This window comes from Coregonus clupeaformis, chromosome 9, assembly GCF_020615455.1.
Source record: "Coregonus clupeaformis isolate EN_2021a chromosome 9, ASM2061545v1, whole genome shotgun sequence".
NCBI lineage: Eukaryota > Metazoa > Chordata > Actinopteri > Salmoniformes > Salmonidae > Coregonus > Coregonus clupeaformis.
The window spans coordinates 42,256,196-42,282,654 of NC_059200.1; the positions used below are offsets into that span (position 1 = coordinate 42,256,196).

The window sequence follows — 26,459 nt, forward strand, 5'->3', positions numbered from 1 at the left end:
TAAAACTCACCCCGCGCAACCTAACCTGAGTCTTCTGTAGGAGGAGCTACAAGGATGGCGTATTGGATGGATGTGCTGCTGAGAAAATAATGATACAAGAAAAACAGTTTTAGTATTATAAGCGGTATTGCAATTAATTAAGGAGGATGTTAACATCAATATAGTGAATCATCAATTTGCTCTGCTGCAGAGCGTCAATTTGCTCTGCTGCAGAGCGTGGGACGTCTGGAAACATTGAGGTGGATCGGGTCATACTATTCATGTTTCATTTAATCTAATGTATGAAAATTGCGGATATAAATATCACAGAATTGTTCATTATGCGCACATTACAACATGGAAAACAGTATTAATAATCGCATTAGTTCATTGAATCAAGTTGTTTTCCCAAAGCGGGACTACCTTACACAACTGGGTGATAAAGAGTGGTTGAGATAACAAAGAAAGGAGGCAACCCCCTCCCACACTCTCATTGTCGCACGCACACACACACCTGTGATTTTCAAGCCAACCTAAACTTGAAAGCTACAGACAGATCTTGTGTGTTAGTGATATACATAATCTCATTACCTGATACGGATAATGAACCTGTTAGACAAATGTCTATGTTATTGAGGGACATTTTATAGTTTCTGTGATGCCTTTCAATACATAATTGCTTTATTCCATCCAACCAATAAAGGGCATTTTCAGAGACTTGGGGAAAAAAAAAACTAGGGTTACTTCTGTAATAGAAATTACTTTGTCATTAAATAATTACATGCAATTTACACTAGATACTTTCTATTGTTTAGGACCAAATTAAATATCAGGGTTTCATCATCTACCAATGCAACTAAATGTAATAAATTACAAGCTTTCTTTTCTTCTTACACAACTATGTATAATAGTAGATAGACATGCCTTCTTACAACAACCTCCAATTTTCTCTATGCTCAGTCATGTTTTTAAATTCTGACAAGCAGAAAAACAACAATTCAAGTTAGATTCCTCAACATATTTGCACAAAAATATATTTGATTTATCGAAGGACATTCTGTTTCACGTAATTAATTCATATGCTACGAAGAACAAACATGAAAAACAAAACAACGTGCCTTCAATGTGCTTCTTATGGTATTTACATTTAATAATTACATAAAAGGAGGGACAATATTTCGATAACTGTACAAATGCATTCAATTAATGTAAACATAAAACAATCATCCAAAGCTCAATATCATTGGCATCCACAGAACTGTGATTCTTTTTCAGTATACAATCTTTAGGAGGCATATTTCATTGTGGGCTTAGATTCTGAGATCTGATGATACTGACATGAATGAAGACAGCATCTAAGGATCTCAGAATTATCATGACTTGCCATTTTGAAAACAATGTTCATTGACTAATATCAGTTAATAAGTATTGTGGACATGTTCATTTTGCCCATTTAATTAAAACTACTGAATGTCCCCTCTTGTCTACAGTTCTCACCCAAGATGAGCATCACACTCAGGTCAATGTCAGGGAACATGTAGCTGAAGAACAATGTTGTTGTAGGAGTTGCATTCCAGAAAGTATCTGCCTTAGAAAGGAGGTAGATTTGCTGACATCACCCCTCAGTGTAGATACAGGAGAGCTGGCTAGGGCAACGGTCCACTGCACTGACATGTAAATAAGCGTCCTCTGACATCACTGGCACCGGGTTAACAAGCAGATCCTGTGATGCACCCTGCAGGTCATATACTGTGGATGCAACAATAACAAACAGAGTCATTACTATAAGATAGATGCAAATGAATGCATGTTGATCCATACTGTACTCTAATTGTCCTTTATGTCTCTTTATTACCTGTGAGCCCAGACAGAGCTCGTTGGGAGATGTCTAGTCTGTTCTGAGTGGTGAATGTTGGCGCAAGGCTTTCATCAAACTCTGGGATTTCCATCAGGTGACAGAAGTTTGTCTGCTTGGTGGATTTATGTGTACCATTATTGTATGATGGAGAGTACACCATCTGGATCTGACCACTAAAACCTGAGGAGGAAAATAACAGGTACTTCTTGTTATTTTAATTTCCTAATAGATGAAGAGGGACACTGTAGTATCTGTTTTAATTCTCTGATGTTTCACCTTCATTCATTGTTATTTCTTCAGAACCACCTTGGCTTTATTTTAATGTAATTTATAAATTTGATTTGAACAGGGACAATTTACAACAAAACATAAGTCTCAGAAGTGAGAAGTGATGCGTTGCACCAGAGCTAACAGCTCATTTACATCTGCAGTCCCCAGGCAGGTGAACAATAAACACGAAAACATTATATACAGTGGGGAAAAAAAGTATTTAGTCAGCCACCAATTGTGCAAGTTCTCCCACTTAAAAAGATGAGAGGCCTGTAATTTTCATCATAGATACACGTCAACTATGACAGACAAATTGAGAAAAGAAATTCCAGAAAACAACATTGTAGGATTTTTAATGAATTTATTTGCAAATTATGGTGGAAAATAAGTATTTGGTCACCTACAAACAAGCAAGATTTCTGGCTCTCACAGACCTGTAACTTCTTCTTTAAGAGGCTCCTCTGTCCTCCACTCGTTACCTGTATTAATGGCACCTGTTTGAACTTGTTATCAGTATAAAAGACACCTGTCCACAACCTCAAACAGTCACACTCCAAACTCCACTATGGCCAAGACCAAAGAGCTGTCAAAGGACACCAGAAACAAAATTGTAGACCTGCACCAGGCTGGGAAGACTGAATCTGCAATAGGTAAGCAGCTTGGTTTGAAGAAATCAACTGTGGGAGCAATTATTAGGAAATGGAAGACATACAAGACCACTGATAATCTCCCCTCGATCTGGGGCTCCACGCAAGATCTCACCCTGTGGGGTCAAAATGATCACAAGAACGGTGAGCAAAAATCCCAGAACCACACGGGGGGACCTAGTGAATGACCTGCAGAGAGCTGGGACCAAAGTAACAAAGCCTACCATCAGTAACACACTACGCCGCCAGGGACTCAAATCCTGCAGTGCCAGACGTGTCCCCCTGCTTAAGCCAGTACATGTCCAGGCCCGTCTGAAGTTTGCTAGAGTGCATTTGGATGATCCAGAAGAGGATTGGGAGAATGTCATATGGTCAGATGAAACCAAAATAGAACTTTTTGGTAAAAACTCAACTCGTCGTGTTTGGAGGACAAAGAATGCTGAGTTGCATCCAAAGAACACCATACCTACTGTGAAGCATGGGGGTGGAAACATCATGCTTTGGGGCTGTTTTTCTGCAAAGGGACCAGGACGACTGATCCGTGTAAAGGAAAGAATGAATGGGGCCATGTATCGTGAGATTTTGAGTGAAAACCTCCTTCCATCAGCAAGGGCATTGAAGATGAAACGTGGCTGGGTCTTTCAGCATGACAATGATCCCAAACACACCGCCCGGGCAACGAAGGAGTGGCTTTGTAAGAAGCATTTCAAGGTCCTGGAGTGGCCTAGCCAGTCTCCAGATCTCAACCCCATAGAAAATCTTTGGAGGGAGTTGAAAGTCCGTGTTGCCCAGCGACAGCCCCAAAACATCACTGCTCTAGAGGAGATCTGCATGGAGGAATGGGCCAAAATACCAGCAACAGTGTGTGAAAACCTTGTGAAGACTTACAGAAAACGTTTGACCTGTGTCATTGCCAACAAAGGGTATATAACAAAGTATTGAGAAACTTTTGTTATTGACCAAATACTTATTTTCCACCATAATTTGCAAATAAATTCATAAAAAATCCTATAATGTGATTTTCTTGAATTTTTTTTCTCATTTTGTCTGTCATAGTTCACGTGTACCTATGATGAAAATTACAGGCCTCTCTCATCTTTTTAAGTGGGAGAACTTGCACAATTGGTGGCTGACTAAATACTTTTTTTCCCCACTGTACAAACAGGCAACCCACTGGGCACAGACGTCAAGTCAACGTCTATTCCACGTTGGTTCAACGTATTTTCATTGAAATGACGTGGAAACAATGTTGATTCAACAAGTGTGTGCCCAGTGGGAACATGCATATGTAGACATATTAAAAACAGAGGTCATATCGATCTCTAAATACGGTATTGATAAAAGTAATAATAGTAATAATACTCAGTTGAAGTTCTATGAACCATTACAATCACCATCTTATTGAAGCACTACTATTAATCTGATATATAAAAACAATAGAAACGGTGTGAACACATTGTCAACATTAAGTGCTGCTGTCCAGTGGGGGGAAAAGTGCTTACTATTTTAAGCTATGATCTAGAGAGTGAAACTGCTTCTTCTTTCCTACAGAGAAAAACATCAGCCACCAGCTACACAACAGATAGAAATAAGCCAAGATCAACCTACAGAATGTCAAACCACCCACACAATTCTTTAATAGACTTTTTCATAATAAAACGAACAATAACTCTCATTGCGGAGTAGAAATTTCCCTGAGGAATTGTCCAATTGTTTTCTTTCCCCAGGCACATTTCCACAGTCAATAAGCTAAACCCCTCTGTAGGTGTAGGTGTAATTCTATGCAGATCTCTGTGATGCATTACCGAATGTCACTTTTGACATTCCAAGAAAGGATATCACCAATTGAGTACATTAACACCTAATATATTAATGCAGCGAACATACAGTATATGAGGTACCTGTAGTTAGTAGGTGTCATTTACCTGGGTGTTGGTCTGTGTTTACTACAGGAGTGTGACTGGGATGATTCAGGGGTGTGCTGGTCTTTAGGGATAAGCCAGTAGGATGGTGAGTGTGAGGACTGGAGGGGCCAGGCAGTTGGTGTTGGTGGGACCCAGGGTTGAGGTGGTGGGTGGACCTATCGACAAACCTGAAATGTTTCAAATATATATGAGTGAATATTAGGTTGTTCAAATAAGACATACAGTCACAGATGGAGACATACAGTGAGCTACAAAAGTATTGGGACAGTGACACATTTGTTGTTGTTTTGGCTCTTACTACAGCACTTTGGATTTGAAATGATACAATGGTTACGAGGTTAAAGTGCATACTGTCATCTTTAATTTGAGGGTATTTACCGTTTAGAAATTAAAGCACTTTTTGTACATGGTCCCCCCATTTTAGGGGACCAAAAGTATTGGGACAAATTCACTTGTGTATTAAAGTAGTAAAAAGTAAGCATTTGGTCCCATATTCATAGAACACAATGACAACATCAAGCTTGTGACTCTAAAAATTGGTTGGATGCATTTGCTATTTGTTTTGGTTGTGTTTCAGATTATTTTGTGCCCAATAGAAATGAATGGTGAATAATGTATTGTGTCATTTTGGAGTCACTTTTATTGTAAATAAGAATATAATATGTTTCTAAACACTTCTACATTAATGTGGATGTTACCATGATTAGCCTACAGATAATCCTGAATGAATCGTGAATAATGAATCGTGAGGAAGTTACAGATTTTATTATATATTAAATTTTATTTAACTAGGCAAGTCAGTTAAGAACATTCGTATTTACAATGACGGCCTACAGATGCACAAATATCATACCCCATGTAATCATGGCAGCATCCACATTAATGTAGAAGTGTTTTCTATTCTTATTTACAATAAAGGTGACAAAAAAATGCCCTCAAATTAAAGCTGACAGTCTGCACTTTAACCTCATAGTCATTGTATCATTTCAAATCCAAAGTGCTGGAGTACAGAGCCAAAACAACAAAAAATGTGTCACTGTCACAATACCTTTGGAGCTCGCTGTAATTTGACCTGCATACCTACTGCACAATAACATGCTGTTAACCCTACTCTCTGCCTCAAACCACTGACAGCTCTTTTAGTCAAAAGACACACAATATCATGATGCCGTGAATGCCATTCTCTGCCTCAAACCACTGACAGCTTTTTCAGTCAAAAGACACTGATAGCTGACAAGTAGAAGTCTGTTTATAGAGGCAGCTACTTCATAACTGAGGGTAGTAACATAGCACACTTCTCCAACTTTAAATAACCAATTTGAACTAAGCACAGATAGAAGTTTCTTATTTGGCAGACGGTATGTGAGAGAAATCTTAATGACCTGTTTGTTTGCCAAGACTAAAAAACGTATTTTCCCATACCAAGCATCAGAAAGTAAGAGACAAGAAAATGCTTTGAAAGGCCAAACAATGAGTTGGATGAATGCTTTTATTGTGTAGCTGTAAACCTTTTTCATTTTTCTTACTGGCACCAGTGTAATTAAAATAATTGAGGTGTTTACAATGCAATTGATTAAGGGAATAACGATGCACAGGCTGAATGAGGGAATAACGAAATCACATAACGGCAGTGAAGAAAATGGCAACAGGGATTTTACAACCGATTTAACATCTAGAAAGGTAATTACAGCAATCCTCTTCCCAGAGCCTCTGAATGGTATTTTTCAGATGTTATGATTCACTTATTGAATTCCTGAGCCACTCTAGTTGGTGGCTATAGCTTCCACTAATGCAGGTCCTTGAGACCAATGACCAGTGCTTTCATTGGCCGATTGTGCACCCAGAATCCCGTGGTGAATGCTGCAGCCTACTGCTGCTACCAGGACAATCAGTGTCAGTGAGAAGCCATGAGCATCTGACTGCCCAAAACGACAGAAAACCCTCCTTCTCACCGCCTTTGAAGTGCATGGATGAAGTTATGTTTTTTTGTGGGCTGACCAGGCAACAGTGTTGCTGGCCAATCCCAACCTGTAAAACCTCTTCTCAACAGCTCTCTTCACAGCTGAGGTGCAGCGTGCCACAAAAAGCCTTTTGGAGTCTTTCACAAGGGGAGAAAATGATGCTCTATTTTAAATCAGATTATTCTAACTATGAGCCTACTGCCATAAAGCCATGACAACCAATGTTTAAGTACGTATTTGTTGCAGATGAGAAGAAAAAGAGAGAAAAGGGGTGAGGCATTTGAATCAGTCATGGCTACAGTGACTGTGCCAATGGGAACTGAAAATGAATAGAAAATAGCAAGTCGCTTGCCCAACAGATGCAACTGGGCCTGCAGATTCTCTTCACAGAAAGTAGATGTGAACACGGTTCAAAAACCAAACCACTTTAAATATAACCATCTATTTCACCATTGTCTGACACATTGTCAGAGTCGGACATTATGCAACCAGTGATGCCATTAAAACACATATCTGCCCATCAATGTCTTAGACACACAGACAGAAAATAAGTATCTGCCAGGAGCCATCAATAGAGTATGTTGAAGGGACTGTGGATTTCAACAGGACTACTGTAGGTAAGGTCTGTCACTATATAAAAAGGTATAATTTTCACCTGCAGAATACCAAGAACGCTGTTGATCGGTAACCCAGTAGGGGAAAAAGCAATGATGTATATAAACCCTGGATTGCTGATGCTATGTATTGGCCAGTGAGAGGCTTTGAAGCCACCGGTCGGCCATATTGGCACTCCCCAGAAGGAGCAGTAGAATGAATAGAATTCACAAAAGCATTAGTGAGGTCGGGCACTGATGTTGGGCGATTAGGCCTGGCTCGCAGTCGGCGTTCCAATTCATCCCAAAGGTGATCGATGGGGTTGAGTTCAGGGCTCTGTGCAGGCCAGTCAAGTTCTTCCACACCGATCTCGACAAACCATTTCTGTATGGATCTTGCTTTGTGCACGAGGGCATTGTCATGCTGAAACAGGAAAGGGCCTTCCCCAAACTGTTGCCACAAAGTTGGAAGCACAGAATCGTCTAGAATGTCATTGTATGCTGTAGCATTAAAATGTCCCTTCACTGGAACTAAGGGGCCTAGTCCGAACCATGAAAAACAGCCCCAGCACATTATTCCTCCTCCACCAAACTTGAGAGTTGGCACTATGCATTGTGGCAGGTAGCGTTCTCCTGGCATCCGCCAAACCCAGATTCATCCGTCAGACTGCCAGATGGTGAAGCGTGATTCATCACTCCAGAGAACATGTTTCCACTGCTCCAGAGTCCAATGGCGGCAAACTTTACACCCCTCCAGCCGACGCTTGGCATTGCACATGATAATCTTAGGCTTGTGTGCAGCTGCTCGGCCATGGAAACCCATTTCATGAAGCTCCCAACGAACAGTTCTTTGCTGACGTTGCTTTCAGAGGCAGTTTGGAACTCGGTAGTGAGTGTTTCAATCGAGGACAGACGATTTTTACGCGCTGTTCTGTGAGCTTGTGTGGCCTACCACTTCATGGCTGAGCCGTTGATGCTCCTAGATGTTTCCACTTCACAATAACAGCACGTACAGTTGACCGGGGCAGCTCTAGCAGGATAGAAATTCGACGAACTGACTTGTTGGAAAGGTGGCATCTTATGACGGTGCCACGTTGAAAGTCACTGAAGTCTTCAGTAAGGCCATTCTACTGCCAATGTTTGTCTATGGAGATTGCTCGATTTTATACACCTGTCAGCAACGGGTCTGGCTGAAATAGCGGAATCCACTAATTTGAAGGGGTCTCCACATACTTTTGTATATATAGTGTATGTATTGAAGTATTTTGTTGTTGTAGTGGGGACAGTAACAGAACTTTCCAAAAATTATACTTTAAGGAAAATGTTTTAATATATGTTTATTTTATTTTTTATCTTACATAATATAATTTAAAAGTATGCATTAAGGTGTCTGTAATAGAATAAATGTGGCAAAAACAAACGTTGACATTAATAAATGCATTTCTATAGCTTCCAAAATATTTTTTACACTGCCGGTGGTGCCAAGATAGAGGTGCGGGGGCTTCAAAAGAGCATCCCCATCAGTCATCTAGTGTATATATTATAAGTCATTGGGAGTGAGACTGAAAGACAGTTCTCAAGGCAATGACTTCAGAACTTTCATTAGCCAGCACTTGTCATAACTATGAAACACATATATAATAATAATATAATATGCCATTTAGCAGACGCTTTTATCCAAAGCGACTTACAGTCATGTATGCATCCATTTTTACATATGGGTGGTCCCGGGGATCGAACCCACTACCCTGGCGTTACAAGCGCCATGATCTCCCAATTGAGCTACAGAGGACCACGGTCCACAACTATCCACAAAGTAACAAAAAGAAATAATCACACAGCGACTCTTTTTAATAAACTGATTTGGATTGTTGCTTTGGGTTAGATATACTGTTAAATCAACTAAAGAGTTAACTACACATGAAATGTAAGTGCTTCAACATTTACACAAGACCTGGGAAAATTACTGAATTCTCAGAGTCTCAAGGAAGGAACATAATAATAATAATAAGCCATTTAGTAGACGCTTTTATCCAAAGCGACTTACAGTCATGCGAGCATACATTTTTTGTGTATGGGTGGTCCCGGGGATCGAACCCACTACCTTGGCGTTACAAGCGCCGTGCTCTACCAGCTGAGCTACAGAGGACCACATTGAATGCAGTTATAGACATCCTTGCATGACTCCTACTCATATATGTTTATTATAGTGGGGGCTGCTGGGGTGAGAAAGGTTCATAATAATGGCTGGAATGGAGTTAATGGAATGGTATCAAAAACATGGTTTTCATGTGTTTAATACCATTCCATCCATTCTACTCCATTCCAGCTATTATTATGAGCCGTCCTCCCCTCAGCAGCCTCCACTGGTTTATTATAAATAGATTACTGCATTTATGGTGAGAATATGTCATTACAGCGATATAAATATGTGACTAAATATGACTATGATGAATGGTTTAAACAGTACCCACTTTTCTAGTTCAAGACTGTCTCTTACACTTCTTAACGTTTAAGACAGAATTCCAGTATAACATGCACACATAGTTTTAAAATGGAAATGTTCTCGCCATCAATGTCTTAGAAAATTATTTCCACATAACTACAACACATACTAAGTGACAGAAGTCAGGGAAGTTTAGCATGGTCCAGGTTGTGACAGCTGCCTATGAATTTTCATAATCTGACCATAGGAAAAACACCATTGTATGAATACCAATTGTTTATCCTAAATGCAAATGTTCAATCCACATATAAATGTAAAACTGGCAGTGACATTAAACAAACTCTAGCATTGCCTCACAGTCAAAGCTGAAAAAACTTATGTGGTGAACTCAGATTAGAAGACTAATAATAGTCGTTCTGATGTGTGGCTGCAGTACCTATAACTGTCCTGCTGGGGGCGCAGCAGAGCCAGGTGTGAGCCGTTTGAGGAGGGTTGGTCCTGTGGAACAGCTGGAGGGACAGGGATGGATAGAGACACACAGTGGCTAGACTGCCCACTGGTCAGCAGATCTATCAAACACAGACAACAAAGGAGAGATATGGATACAACGGACAAGGCTACACACAACATAAGCCTGTAACCCAGACTCAAATTAAGGCGTATAAGAACATACACTTCTCGTCTCAAATCTCATTCCAAAATCATGGGCATTAATATGGAGTTGGTCTCCCCTTTGCTGCTATAACAGCCTCCACTCTTCTGGGAAGGCTTTCCACTAGATGTTGGAACATTGCTGCGGGGACTTGCTTCCATTCAGCCACAAGAGCATTAGTGAGGTCGGGCACTGATGTTGGGCAATTAGGCCTGGCTCGCAGTTGGCGTTCCAATTCATCCCAAAGGTGTTCGATGGGGTTGAGGTCAGGGCTCTGTGCAGGCCAGTCAAGTTCTTCCACACCGATCTCGACAAACCCTTTCTATATGGACCTCGCTTTGTGCACAGGGGCATTGTCATGCTGAAACAGGAAAGGGCCTTCCCCAAACTGTTTCCACAAAGTTGGAGGCACAGAATCGTCTAGAATGTCATTGTATGCTGTAGAGTTAAGATTTCTCTTCACTGGAACTAAGGGGCCTAGCCCGAACCATGAAAAACAGCCCCAGACCATTATTCCTCCTTCACCAAACTTGACAGTTGGCACAATGCATTCGGGCAGGTAGCATTCTCCTGGCATCCGCCAAACCTATAATCGTCCATCGGACTGCCAGATGGTGAAGTGTGATTCATCACTCCAGAGAACGCGTTTCCACTGCTCCAGAGTCCAATGACGGCGAGCTTTACACCACTCCAGCCAACGCTTGGCATTGCGCATGGTGATCTTAGGCTTGTGTGCAGCTGCTCAGCCATGGAAACCCATTTCATGAAGCTCCCAACGAACAGTTCTTGTGCTGACGTTGCTTCCAGAGGCAGTTTGGAACTCGGTAGTGACAGTTCCGCACTCAACAGTTCCGTTCTGTGAGCTTGTGTGGCCTACCACTTTGCGGCTCAGTCGTTGTTGCTCCTAGACGTTTCCACTTCACAATAACAGCACTTACAGTTGACCGGGGCAGCACTAGCAGAGCAGACATTTGATGAACTGACTTGTTGGAATGGTGGTATCCTAGGACGGTGCCACGTTGAAGTCACTGAGCTCTTCAGTAAGGCCATTCTATTGCCAATGTTTGTCTATTGAGATTGCATGGCTGTGTGCTCGATTTTATACACCTGTCAGCAACGGGTGTGGCTGAAATAGCCGAATCCACTAATTTGAAGGGGTGTCCACATACTTCTGTGTATATATATATATATATGTATAGTGTATGAAACCATGTCTTTTCACATTTGAGTAAGCCTATATTTGCTAGAACTACTGTACTAAAGGCACCGTCAATGCATGTGAAAAATGTGTACCTGTGTAGAGATCTAGGGAAGGTATTGGTGATTGGCCCAGCTTGCTGTCAATCATGTCCAGAGGAGAGAGGCTGGGTTGCAGGGGTTGGATGGTTAGACAGTCCGTTAATGCCTCTTGGCTCATGTCAATAGATGACCTCAGCTTTAGACCAATCACATAGAAACAGAGGTACAGAGATCAGCATAAATGCAAGTAGAGAATACAGTAACTTGCTAATGAAAGAAGCTGTGAATGTGGGAGCACACATTCGTAAACTATAGAAACATTCGTTTTTATAGAAACAACCCACCTCCTGTGGCTGGTATCTATGGTTACATAACCTTAACTCGAAGATTGAGTTAATGAGCATTATTTTTACCAACAGGAACTTTAATAAGGTCTGAGTATTACAGCGCAGCAAAGCAAATCAACTAACTAGTGAAGATGTATACAATATTATGTGTAGCCATACTGTATTTAGTGTATTGTACGAGTGGATGTGTTTGTGATACAACAGAAGTGTCCATGTCACTTACAGTAAGTGAGGAAAAATAAGAGGCAGTGAAAGAGAGAGAATGTCTAAAGAGACATTGAGACTGTGATTAAGCCAAGTGGATCCTTTGACTGCAAAGTGTGATTGAGCTGATTATCAGGTATAACTGTTAAGAGTAGAGTCCAGGCAGCTCAATACTGACCTTCTTCCTCAACTGCCTCTCTTTGGAGGAATGGGATTTGACATGTTTGCGCAGGGAGCTGGGGTCAGTGTAGCGCTTTACACAACCAGGGATCTGACACGCGTACGGCTTCTGCACAAACACACGGACACAAACAACTATAAATTATGTCACAAAACCAACAACTTTCGGTGTGTGTGTGTGTGTGTGTTTTCTGTGTGTCTGTGTTATGCCACTCAACTCACCGTGTCCAGGTGTGTGCGCTGATGCTTGGCTCTGTCGCTGGAGTTGCTGAAGGCTTTGTGGCAGCCGGGGTGCTGGCATATATAAGGCTTCTCTCCAGTGTGGCTGCGCAGGTGGATCTTCATGTTCTCCAGCCGAGAGAAAGCCTTCTGACAGCCTTCAAACTGAAACCACACACATAGGGCATAGGGAGAGGAGTGATCGTCTACAATTAGTATACCTATCATGAACCTATTCTGTACATCAGGGGTCCACAAATCAATGGTACATGTTATCCTGGATCCTTGGTACGTCCCAACTCTGACAATACCCCATTGAAGTTGAAATGTAAAATGGTTAGGGTACAGACGTCCCAAGGATCCCGGATAGCACTAACCACAAAACAATTTCCGGGAAAAAATAACATTGGCAAACACTATTTAAGAGGTGAGGTTGTCAATGTAACCAGCAGGGGTCAGTATCTGTGTGTAAACAGACCTCAATGTCTGTGAAAACTATCTTGTCTCTAGGGTCTCATAGGAGCTAAATGTGATGACAGAGTAACTCATTGTAGAAAACTGCTACCAGTAGAGGGGTTTGTTCCTTGTCAAAAGAGCTTGCTCCCTGCCCAGGTCTACTGCACTCGCTGTCACAAGCTATGGGATTCAGGAGTAGTGGATGGAAGCTGATTCAAGTCAGCAGAACTGAACAGCTCTCCTTTGTGCAGTACTACCCACCTCACTGCAATGACCTCACCCTCAAGACATGTGAATCATCACAGTTTCTTACTGTAAGCCAAGCCTAGCACTTTGCGCTCTCTGCGGTCATGGTGCTTGGAATGTCCTTGCTTCAGCTTCACAGAGTAAAGTCATGGAACCATGACCCATTTTATTATTGTTCCTCCAGGACTGGATTCCTTGCATAGCTATACCTCTCCCTCAGTCTGAGCTGACTAAATATAGTTCCTTTTATATCTGACTCATCTCATTCTATGGGACATATTTCCCATTCCTTTAATTAATGTAATAACATACCGCTAATTTCAGACTGTATTTCTCTTCTGAACTCTATCTGAATCAACATTGCTGGTATCTTCTTGCAAGACAGCATCTTGATGAAATTCACATATCTAACATACTGTACAGGCAAAGCGCTACCTACTCCAGACCCTACACTCGCAAATGTTCTCTCTCGAAGTTGGCAAACAGCAGGCACGAACATACACCCTGCAGAGCAAAACCACAACCACCAGCAGAGTACTGTCATTATGCCAAAACTCAATTCCAGTAAGGCCATTATGACTGCTTCTGATGGGAAACATATGTTCTTAATGCCAAAGGAATGGAGTAAAGGATATATTTTATAAGCCTTAAGTAACTCAAGAGGGTTCGAGGGAGGCGGATATGCCTGAGAATTCTATTAGTGCTCACCAGTCTATAAGGGATGGAAAATTGATTCTGCATGACAGTATCATAGTAAATGTGTGAATTTGGGGGTACATTCAACAGCATTTTAGTGCTTACAGACGGGGTCTCCCATGCAACGATGATGATCTCTCTCCTTGTGGGTGTTTACCATGTCCTGCTTGTATTGGGACATGACCTAACAGCAGTTGTGTATTACTGAAAGCGGAGAAAGCCACCAGTCTTAGTCTTAAACAAGTCTTCTTCACACACAGCAGGATATTCTGTCCAAATGCTGTCTAATACAGTGGCATCCTAGGAAAGTACCCCACGACCAGACACTCCAAACAACAGTGTAGAGAAAGGGATCAGCATCGGACCATTCAGACGGGCTAGCAGAATAAAAACACAGGCCAGAGAGAATGAGCAGGACAAATAGTCATTCAGCCTGGGGATGGGAAAAGAACTGAGAAGCAGCATCACACACAAATATACTGCCAGGAGCCCAGCGGTGCCCAGGAGTGGCCCGCCTGCCCGACACACACACACACACACACACACACACACACACACACACACACACACACACACACACACACACACACACACACACACACACACTCTAATAAAGCTAATAGTCCCCTTTTAGCTGCTTTGAAGGACAGAGGGTCTGAATAGATAGCAACATGGCTCCTCAGTGGAGCTAAATGCCACAGCCAGCCTCCTGACAGGTCCTGGCAGCCTCCTATGCCCTGGGGAACAATGACCCGCCCACATCGTGCCAGCAGAGTCAGTCTAGTGCCCACTGTAGTGCCTCAGCCTCTCTCCACTCTCTCAAATCTCCACTCTCTCACATATCCACTCTCTCTTCTCCACTCTCTCACATATCCACTCTCTCTTCTCCACTCTCTCAAATCTCCACTCTCTCACATATCCACTCTCTCTTCTCCACTCTCTCACATATCCACTCTCTCACATATCCACTCTCTCTTCTCCACTCTCTCACATATCCACTCTCTCTTCTCCACTCTCTCACATAGCCACTCTCTCTTCTCCACTCTCTCACATATCCACTCTCTCTTCTCCACTCTCTCAAATCTCCACTCTCTCACATATCCACTCTCTCTTCTCCACTCTCTCAAATCTCCACTCTCTCACATATCCACTCTCTCTTCTCCACTCTCTCAAATCTCCACTCTCTCACATATCCACTCTCTCACATATCCACTCTCTCTTCTCCACTCTCTCACATAGCCACTCTCTCTTCTCCACTCTCTCACATATCCACTCTCTCTTCTTCTCACTCACATCTTTACATGATGCTTTCCTTACTCTTATGTACAGCTCAACTCCCATTCTTATCCTCTTCAGACTCATGTCTCACCTCACTCTCACATATCCTCTCCTCATTCTCAGTCAAATTATCCTCGTCTGTTATCATCTTCTTTAAATGCAAAAAGTTAGTGCATGAGATTTTTAGGTCTTAAAAGTAACTGTCCAGTGAAAATCTCACTTTTAAAAGTTAATATTCTGTTAACTCATACCCAAATAATGTTGTTGACTCATCCTACACGCGTATTGGTGGCCAAAGCATGAATTGGAGAAAAAAACACTTAAAAAACCTAACCTCAAATTTGTATCTCAGACAGACCGTTTAAAAAACGGTCTGTTTCCTCATAGAATTTCCTCATATAATACAATGTCAGGGTTGGCTCATTGTCTGAGCTGGCCAATCAGTGGTCTATTTGAGTGAATATTTTTACTGACTCATCTACGCCCATACAATTCTGTTGTTGGGCTACACCCACACCATTCAAACACAGAAAATCCGTTTTTTTTAACATACTCAAATGCAATTGTTTGGAAGAAAAACTATTTCACTCATATTATAATTAATTATATGGCATACTTCATAGAACTCTGGAAACGCTGGACAGTTACTTTAAAACAAGAGCTAAAAATGGTTACAGAAACTTGAGAAGAAGCTGGGTTGTTAAAATACTTTGAAGTCTGAACTGTTTTTTTGGTGCCAAGTTATTTCCCTCCTTGCGGTTGTAGAGATGCCGCTAAAAATCTTGGCAAACCAGAAATCTCATCAGGCCTGCATTCTGTGGTGATGTGGGCAGGACTAGAATTTCAAGCTGTCCATTGTAAGGAACTAAGTGGATTAACACGGAACTACTGGGGTCTCAGTCTGAATGTCTTCTTTCAACTTAATAACTGATATGCTCAAATGCACACTGTGATTACACAAGTGAACCTATTATTCAAGTGAACCTAGTGCAGAATAGAACACCCAACACCAAGAAAATGTATAACCAGATTTTTTTAGAGTATGAAAGGGAAATGGTATATGAATGAGGGCCTTTTTTGGTTAACCGTAAGTGACATACTTTGAGGCCCAATCAATCAAAACGGGTAACTCCAGGGTAAGTCAAGATATACAGTAGTCTACATATCGAGAGCTTGGAATGATAACCCACTGGGCACACACTAGTTGAATCAACATTGTTTCCACGTAATTTCGTTGAACCAACGTGGAATAGACGTTGAATTGATGTCGGTGCCCAGTGGGAAGGGTTTATCTGCGCACGATTCACAATGACTGGACCGTTGTCATCACTGTTCCACGATTAGTGAGGATTATTAGGGTATATTTATTTATAGGACTATTGTTCAACCCCTATTGTACACTTTTCTCACCTTCCAATATTTCAGGGACTGAACAATTGAATACGGCAACTTTCAGGATAAATCAAAACACAATTTTTGATTCACCAATATTATATTTAGTACGTAAAGGCTCTCTAAACCTGTTTTTCTAAACCTAAATAATACAAGATCAGAGTAGGTTTAAATCTACCAATTGGTACTGAAAAGGAGTTGAATATGTGAGTATTTACATGGATTTCTTTCATTGATCCCTAATATTCTGAACCGTTCTCTCCATATATTCTAGTGAGTCTGTCAAGAAAATTCAAATTAAAAGGTACACCAAATTTAAAGGGATAGCTTTAGATAAATGTACTGAATGTATTGAATGAAAATTACACAAGAAAATCTATTGGCCAGCAAGTGGGAGGGTTTTCAGCGGTTGAATTACCATACCTGCAAAGTCCGTTACACACCTGCATAAGGTAAGTCTGAATACCAACTACTGAGAAGTGCGGAAGAAACGCATGCGTAAGAAAGGCCTGCTTATTCATTCCTGATTCAGGGACTCCTCCAACTGGGATTTCAGGAAAAACAGGGAATTTATTGAAAGTTCCTGGAATTCTGCAACCCTATTCCTGTCAATCATTCCTCACAATAAGCTAGAGTGTAATTCTTGGACAATTGGCTGGCATGGCATCTAAGACCTGGTTCTCTCTCTCTGTGAGAGGCTCTGTTGTCTAAGTCTGGCTCCTCGGCTCTGACTTTGATTGCTTAGACTGTTTTTGTTCAGTAAGTCTGGGTTTTCTGACCGTTTCTGCCAATAATGGACTGACCGTTCTATTTCTTTTCAGTAGGACTTTTTCAGTTTATGCTGCTGAGTCAAGCCTGTCAAGAAAGTTCTCTGGCAACAGGGTGATAAAATTAAGATTCTACATTTGTACATATGTAGGATCTTAATTTGATCACTCTTTTGTTGCTGGAAATGCAGATGAAATTCGTGATTTACATTAATTCACTAAAAACCCGTACTAATACACGGTTATAGTAACAGTATTGCATTTTCATGTAGTCTAATTTTAGCTAGCCTAACCACTGGTCAAGCAACATTATGGACTAAATGTTCAAATCTTGTTGCTGCAGGATTATTTTGCTGCGACAATACGGGTCAAATGAAGATCCTACATCTGTACGTATAAAATGGCACTCTATTCACTAAATAGGGAATAAGGCACCATTTCTGACACACCCAATGTCTGTTCTGTTTTTGGGTAGGAGGTGAGATTACATGGCACACAGACCCATCCGACTGCAGCTGCAGCCTCCATAGCAACGGGACTGGTTGGCACTAATAAGTGAGTGTTTTGGAGCGAAAGGTCGACCACAGGTATGCATCCAATTAATAATTGACTAACCAAGAAGCAGCGAAACGAGACAAGGAACGAGAATGGCTTGTCTCTTCTTCATCTGAACCTCAAGTATGTTCCCAGTGGGGTTGAGGGTGCGGGGTATCTCTACAATCATCCAGACTATGATCTTGAGTATGAGTGTGATGTTCTCTCCTTGGAAACCCAGTTAACTCTACTCATCCAGTTTAATGATCCTAAAACAGAGCCCAAGCTCTTTACTGCAACTAATGTGCATAGATGTTTTGCTGCTATGGCTCCTGAAGGATACCTTTTAACTGCAATTACAACACAGTAGAGCTGGGACGATTAACTGAAAATTATTGACAACGACCATACCGATCACTTATCGCAGGCATTTTGCTGATATTGTTCATTACGATAAGTAGCCTATAATACAGAAATGTAAATAAGTTTGAAATAAGTTTGCTAATATGGGTGATTGTTAATGGGAGAATTGATGGCAACAACCATAAACATGTAGTAGTAGTTTAAAGGATAATTTAAAAAACTGGTGCACATTAATGTTATAAACGTATCGTTATCCTTATCATTATCACAACAATTCAGGTAATTTAGTGCAATATGGATTTGTGTCAATATCGCCCAGCTCTAATATACAGTGCAGTACAACTCATCTGTCAACCGACAGAAAACAAACATCAAAAGCGACTAGGGAAGAGAACCAAACTTAGCCTTCTCTAGCGGCACATTTGAGAGCACCAGCAGCAGCAGCACTAGGCCTGGGAGCACCTGTCTCAGGGGAATCAAGCCAATCCCTTCATCAGAACCATGTCCAAGGATACATGGCTTTCAGATTAACTCCATTCAAGTGTCTCTCTCCTTGGCCACAGAACCAGACCGATCAAGAACCGGGCCAGGGGGCATCACCTTCCCAGAACCCCAGCCAAGTCTGTACCTGACTTGGCACTAATAAGCCTTATGGGCTGCTTACAGGCCCTGTGACTGCCTGATAGAGCGAGAGAGAGAGAGAGAGAGGGGGGGGCAGGAGGCTTACTGACTGGTGCCCTGCCAGATCTTAAGCACAGCGCTGTCTTTGTGCTGATTTAATAACTACATAATTGAGTTAACTCCCATGTCAATTATCACAGAGCTGGCTAATTAGCCCGTGGCAGCAGTTAAGAGGAGAAAGACCATATTTCTGACCCCAACCTTCAGCCTTCAAACGTACATCAGAGCACACAAAGGCATTAAAGAGGTACAACGTGCGTACTTCGAGATGTCTATTTCCCTGGCTGGTTGACTCACAGTAGACAGGAGAGACAGTCGGGAAGGGAACCCCCTGTAACACACTTATGGAAAAAAGGATGTTAACCATTGTGCATAAGGGGGATGTATGTAAAGCTGAGGTAAAATGTGGTTCAGGTAAAGCCAATGGATTCTGAAGTGGATGACTAAACAGATACACACTTGCATGTTAAAGACAGTTTTGAGGCCTTCACCAGAGATTGATTTGCTATGTACCGTGCACTTGTTGGGCTTCTCTCCAGAGTGGACTCTCATGTGGATGAGGAGTTTGTAGCGGGCATTGAAGGGCTTGAACCTGCGTGGACACCCCGCCCAGAAGCAGGTGAAGTCTTCGCCCTTACGCTGGTCCACATGGCGCTTCTCTATGTGCCTAACCAGCTCCTCCTTTTGGTCATACACAGCACTGCAGTCCACCCAGCGGCAGCAGTGCCCCCTACTGTAGTCCTCCAGCTCCCCCTCCTCTTCCTCCAGCATGGGGAACAGGGACAGGGGATGGGGCACGAGGCTGGCCCCATGCCCAGGGGGAGCTGGGGGGGCCTGAGCGACAGGGCCCTGGGACTGGGCCTGACCCTGGATGTGGCTAGGAGGTCTTTGGAGGTGGCGGTGCTGGTGAGAGTGGTAGGGAGGCGGGGGGCCCTGCGGTGGACTATCTGATCTGATGATGGTGGCCAACTCTAGCTGAAAGTGTAGAGATGGTACCAGGTCATTAGTGTTCCTGGCAGCCCTCTGTGGTGTCCCTCCCGCCTCTGGGAGACACTGCTGCTCCACCACCATGTTAGCCATCTGGCTCTCCAGCGCCCCGCCCTGCTCCAGCCTCTGCATGCGGCCACAATCCATCCCATGGTGGGGGTCACTCAGTGGGGTCAGAGCCAGCGTGGAGCCTGGGAGGCTGCGGAGGCCTGGAGGCTGAGGATAGGGGATACAGCTCCCTCTTACCCCCAGGAAGTGGCCATAGACCTCAGGCTGGAGGGGTGAAAGGGTGTGGTGGGAGGCTGGAGAGCTCCGGGAGCCATTGATGTAAGCCACCAGCGAGGTGGGCGAGGTACGAATGATGGCGTTGAAGTCGATGCCATAGCCGTCTGACAGAGGTGACATGGAGAGGGCCCTCTTTTTGGAGCGGGCTGAGTACTGCCGGGGGCTGTTGGCATCTCCCCCAAACAGGTAGGAGGGCAGGGAGGCAGAGTTGGAGATGCTGGTGCCCCCGGACATGGCAGTGCCAGGGGGCAGGCTGAGCAGCTCACCCCCATCGCTGGCCTGGGTGGAACCCTGTTGTGGGCAGAGTGGAGGAAGGACCCGGTAGCCATAGGGCCACTCCTGTCTGCCACTCAGAACTGACTGGGTCTCTGCTAGGCTCAGGGTGGTGGATGCCAGGGACTCTCTGGAGAGCAAGGACCTGAGAAACAACACATCGTACTATGTAAGTAAGTACCAGGGAAATCTCACAAATGAGTATCACAACTGTTTAATAGAGTACTGTATGTTGATTTTGTTTAGAGTAGCACAGAAATCAGTGTAATGACAAGAGTTTGGCGGTATACTCCCTCACCTAGAGTGGTGTAGAGGTTGACTCACCTGGCATCTGTGTACGGTACCACCAGGCCTTGTGGGGGTTGGGGATGTGGTACCAGAGGCTCAGAGGTGTAGGCCTGGCCCGTGACAGGAGACACTGGGCCCAGGCTCTGGACCACCATGGGACTACTGGTGACCCAGAGGTTAGCACCAGCCTGCTGGCCCAACACCTGCATACTTGGTCCTGAGACAGAGTAACCTGGTAGAGACAAGTTCACCATTAGAGGGTTGAGGGTTCACCACCAAGGTCATACTATACAGGGACATAGGAAATTAGACCATATACTTTACAAATCAAAACAGTGTCAACATTATGGGTTGGAAAAATGCTTTCAGTGTAAACTTTAATGACTAAAACCAGATATAAAGTATTTTTTATAATATAATCTTTGAGAACTAACAATCACCAAAATAAAAGCTAGACAGTCAGGGAGAGTTGAAAATAAAAAAAACAATGAATTTAGCAGTATTGGTTTTGTTATTATGTTTGAGGAAACGAACACAGACTTATTAGCCATGGCAAAATGTATAGAATTGCAGGAAATAAGCTTGAAAACTGCACAATTTTCTCTCAGCTCCATGGCAAAATTTGTAGAATTGAAGGAAATTAGCTATAAAACTGATTTTTTATTTTATTTTTAATCTCAGCTCCATGTAGAAATGTATAGAATTGCAGGAAATTGGCAAATGCAAAAAGTTCTCTACACCAAGATGGGGTTTACTCTAAAATTCAGCCGTGCCGACTGCGGCCATTACCACGCCTCCTCCCACGCCCACCACCATAACTCCCTTTTTATCCAGAAAAAACCCTGTATTACAAAAATCATATTGAATCAGAAGTCTATATCTGAGCACTCCAGCCTCAACATTCCAGTGTTGCTGCTTGTTCTAAAGTCTTTCAATCAACATTGTTCAACACAGCTTGAAACAAGATTAAAAATAACCACTTTCGTAAGTTAATTAATTATAGAATTAAGCTATTCTAAGTAAATTATAGACAAGACAACTTGTCTATATAATAGAAAGAAGATTGTGGAGAACTCTCCCTGTGTGTATTTGTAGTGAGCGCTTCAACTACTTTAGGCTTCAATGTGGTTGTGGCATTGACATTTGCATCCAACCATTGTCATCATACTGTATCTGACACACATTTCTAGTTTGCACTGGCAGTATCTGACTTTGATCACAGTATCATCTCCATCACAGTTCACTTAACCATATTAACACAGCAACCTGTGTTTGCACACCAGGGACCTATGAGACAGACATCTTCAACAGAAATCAAACACAAACCTAACGTTTTTTGTCGTGTTCAGTAGACCCTTACGAATGATTATGAATTTCACGTGATCACATGTAAATTGTTCCAAAAACACATTTTCATGTGATCACTTGCTCTTATGTGAAGTTAATGTGATAAGATGTGAACATGTAAAGCAACATGTGATAACATGAAACTACACATGTGAAAATGTGATTACACGTGAAGTGTTCCAAAAACACATGTTTTCACATGATTTTCCACATGTGAAATTGTGCTTTTTCTGTAAGGGGAAGCTTATGAATCCTGAAATTCCCCCCAACAAACCGATTAGATGTTTTTTCTTCCTCTTTTTCCTCCTTGGCTCATTTAGGGACAAGCTTTCTGCTTGGTTAAATATCAATAAACAGGCCAGGGAGAAAGGAGGTCTGGGGAGGAGCGTAGGTTAGGGTGGGCGGACGACATTGAGGTAAAGTGAAGTATGAAGACGTCTATGTACAGTAAATCAGTGCTACTTTCAAGAGAGGGGAAAAGAGAGGGGCTGATTGAACGACTCTGCTTACAACATATCACTGTGAGCCTGTCTTCTGTTCTAGGACATGTGCACACTGGGATCTTTCAGTTGAGAGGGAAGAAGAGTTCCTCAAAAAGATTTAAGTTTTAAATAATAGTTTATGGTAGGAAACAGCAACTGGTTACTTCAATAGGACACTTCCGACTTATTTGGAGTGACATCCTCACTTACAAGTGTATCAGCAGTTAGCATGTTGAGTGATGACCACTGCTCTAAGGTCATTAAGGTCACACTATATCCTACTGATGGGACAAAGGCTGAGGCTGCTCAAGTCCATAACAGTTATCTTACATAGAAGGTCAAGATATCATCATTGGGTGTTTACCCATGTGTAAATGTATTACTCTGTATTTAACGTTGTTTATTTACAAGGCTTAGAAGAACTTACCTTTGACACCACTGTCAGAGCAGTCGGACGCCATGCCCTGATTGGTGGCTGCAAGGCTGGTGGGTGGGAGTTGAAGGGTGGGCATTTGTTGCCATGACATCTGTGAGACACCTAAAACATTTGGCTGTTTCCCATTGGTCAACACCTGCTTGTGGAGGCTCAGGGCAGGAAGCAGGACAGAACTCCCAGAATTCCCAGAGTTTGTCCTGGAGCTAAGGGGTACTTGGGAGTGTTGGACACCCCCTCCTCTGCCCCTGCTACCCACCGGAGAGGGGCTCAGGGTGGCACAGCATCCCGGGGAGAGGGTGGTGCGTATAGGTATCCTGATGGAGGGGGCCTGCTGTCCTGTGATCATGCCCAGCGAAGGGGGCACACCAGAGGGGGAGACCAGGAGATGACAGCCCTTACCGTTCATGTCTGACCCAGTGTCTTCTAAACAAACAGCCTTGGAGAGTTTAGGAGAAAATAATGCCTTGTCCCACAATGCTCCTCTTCTCAAAAGTAATGCTTGAGTCTGGCAGAAGAGGAAGAGCAGCAGCTAAATCAGCATCTCTCGGTTGAATGCATTCAGTTGTCCAACTGACTATGTATCTCCTTTCCCTTTCCTGCATCTTCGGGCCCTCAGTGGTCTGTCCATATGGACAAAGGCATCTGAAATATATCAGTGAGACAGGCACATATTTATAGTAATGTGTAATAAGGGAGAACACAAACTATAACTGGCATACGGAAGAATTCACTGATATCTTCAAAACAATATGTTGCCATATGTGACCCGTTTCAGGAAACTAAGTGTATGTCGTGCGTCACTACTTCACAGGAGAGGCATTTGAACGTGGTCCTCTGTAGCTCAGCTGGTAGAGCACGGCACTTGTAACGCCAAGGTAGTGGGTTCGATCCCCGGGACCACCCATACACAAAAAAAAAATGTATGCACGCATGACTGTAAGTCGCTTTGGATAAAAGCGTCTGCTAAATGGCTTATTATTATTATTATTATTAACGTAAACTTTTTTTATCAAAATGCGTTTTTTGGCAGAAATGCCTTCTGGAACATGTGAACTTTCATGTGCCTTAATAACAAACTTGTATGCCATCGGTAAATACGAATAACATTGTTAAATTACGAGCCTAGTTGGTTTAGCCATGGAAAAAGACAGGAACCTTCCAGCTAGCCATGATTGGCTGAGATAATGAATTGGCTGGAAATGCCAAGAAATGAGTTCGGATTGGTCTGCCATGTAACACGCTTCTGTCTATAACAAAGGGCTGCTCAGTATGTGTAGGCAATCCTTTCTAACGCGTTTAAAAATATATATCACAAATAACTGCAAAAGTGTTGCTCTCCACTTTCTGGAGGACCGAGTTTTGAAATCAGTGGAATGCCCGGTGGAAGCAGAGTATGATAGCTAAGGAGATGGAGAAAATTCTGGCGTTTGATTGCAAATGTGCGGAGGGAGTCGAAAAGAGAACAAACAGAAGTCTGTTGTATAAAAATCTGCCTCCGGATTAAATCTTCTAACTAAGGGCAACCATGGCATCTGTGACAGAGAGGGAGATGCGTCCATCCATGTAAGATAGTCTAGCTAGCTACATTTTCAGATATTATAAGTTTCTAATTTCGTCAAAGTCGTTTTCATTTCAAGTTAAAGCATACTGTTAGCTAGCTAGCTAACGTTAGCTGCTGGCTCGCTAGCTAACGTTACGTGTATGATCTGATATTATTCGTATCTCAGAGCCATTTGCATTGCTAGTTATAGCCTAATGTTAGCTAGCTAGCTAACATTGAACCTGGTTGGTTAGCTACCTGCAGATTCATGCAGGGTAGTAATGTTATGAGTTGGGATTATGGTTCATTGTTTAGCTAGCTAGCTACATGTCTAAACAAAAGACTACTCTATGCAAGTAACCATTTCACTACACCTTCTGTATCCTGTGCAAGTGACAAATAAACATTGATTTTATTTGATATAGTATGTGTTTACCAGAGACAGTAATGTGAAGAACGTGACCTGCACCAAAGTCAAATTAGGATATAACGTTAGGCCAACCAGACAGTGTCCAAGTAAAAAAAATATCAGGTAGAATGCCCTGCTTTTATTTCATCACACTCACATCCGTAAGCTATTTTCTGTAATTGGCTCGCCATTAACTTGTAAATAATGATCTTGTTGTGAGAGTTTATTTTCCTGTAATAATGAAGACAAATGAGCTAAAGTGAAGACGTTGTCAGCTATATGATATGGCCATTATTTGAACTGGCTAGCCAGCTAACTTAACATTAGCTAGCTAGCTAACAAGCTAGAAATTAACCAAAACATTGTTTAGAAAGTTGCTTTTAGTTGCCTGTTTGCTAGATTGACATATACTAAATTCATTTTTAAACAGGTGGGTTTATTGTTGTTAAAATACACCAGTTATACTATTTTGGACCACCAGGCTGCTGATGCCATGTAGCCTGTAGTTTTTGTGTTTATACTTTTTCATAACGACAAGTTTGATGTCGGGCGACAATAGAATGTTCTCATAAGTGAGGTTACAAGTTCATCAACTTTCAAAGCAGAATTACTTTCCCATTGTTCCTCAACTTTAGTGTATGATATACCATTTTCTAGCTCTGAGTCTCTACTTTTTTATCCAATGTAAAAAACACAATTTCAAATTTTGCTACATAAGACCGAATCAAGCTGGTCGGTCACATATAGTCTACTCTATTCTCTCACATACAAATGCAAAATATTACATTCATTTTCAAGCATGTCTACAATGTAATAAAATTATATAAATTCTAAGTTCACATATTGTGATTAGGACCAAACTGTTTATGAACAAGGATAATAATACAGGATGTTGCAAGATAAGTGTATTCAAGAGGTGATGTAGGCCTAATGAATTCACTAATGCACTTTCTGTCCAACACACGATTGTCAATCAAATCGATCTTGCTATTTCATTAAAAACAACTTTACACAAGACCAATTGCAGTTTCAAATTACTGTTGGCTACTTTGTTACTGATGATTCATTGCAAATTCATTGCACAATTAATAATTTGGTAGATTAGCATTTATTAGCAGTGTAATTTTTAAGAAATATAATGTTTAAAGTTTGTAGTATTAATACATTACGCAGACTTAACGTTTACAGTAAAGTCAACTAAAGTTAATGACAATGCCAACCTATTGAATTGGAAATACTGCCACTGACATTTTTACTCACCTGAAAATTATTCACCTGAAACTCTCTTCTGTGAATTCTCGCGCAGTAGATTTACAGGTGAAAACTGGAAACGGCAAGGTGATGATGCCTTCGATAAAATTATGTATCTAGGTTATACGATAATTTCTCGATATCACCACACTGTTTACGGCGAAATTATTGTTCGCTGTGTCGATATTTTATTCCCCTCTTCGTTCTCTGAGAGTTTGAGAAATTGTG

At 42.1% G+C, this 26,459-nt stretch overlaps 1 protein-coding gene and 1 long non-coding RNA gene across 2 annotated transcripts; one reads left to right on the forward strand and one right to left on the reverse strand.

Annotated features, from left to right (window-relative positions):
- Positions 1-702: 702 nt before the first annotated feature.
- On the reverse strand, positions 703-26,459 carry LOC121573844 (zinc finger protein GLIS3). Its single transcript, XM_041886182.1, has 11 exons — positions 26,241-26,459; positions 23,023-23,673; positions 20,803-20,998; positions 19,447-20,623; positions 12,524-12,685; positions 12,300-12,410; positions 11,625-11,766; positions 10,116-10,248; positions 4,680-4,846; positions 1,835-2,017; positions 703-1,728 (listed from the first exon to the last, which is right to left on the reverse strand). The coding sequence occupies exons 2-11, from the start codon at positions 23,435-23,437 to the stop codon at positions 1,595-1,597; spliced, it is 2,820 nt and encodes a 939-aa protein (XP_041742116.1). The 5' UTR covers positions 23,438-23,673; positions 26,241-26,459; the 3' UTR covers positions 703-1,594.
- On the forward strand, positions 1,927-4,400 carry LOC121573848. Its single transcript, XR_006002103.1, has 3 exons — positions 1,927-2,036; positions 2,187-2,279; positions 4,306-4,400. It is a non-coding gene; the product is annotated as an uncharacterized LOC121573848 (long non-coding RNA).

Excerpts from the sequence above, each read along its gene's own strand:
- LOC121573844 (XM_041886182.1), bottom strand. The coding sequence starts at position 23,437 with ATGAACGGTAAGGGCTGTCATCTCCTGGTCTCCCCCTCTGGTGTGCCC. Across the intron at positions 11,767-12,299 it reads AGAGGCAGTTGAGGAAGAAG|CTGAGGTCATCTATTGACAT; the intron begins GTCAGTATTGAG and ends ATTGGTCTAAAG. Across the intron at positions 10,249-11,624 it reads TTCCCTAGATCTCTACACAG|ATCTGCTGACCAGTGGGCAG; the intron begins GTACACATTTTT and ends TGTGTTTGATAG.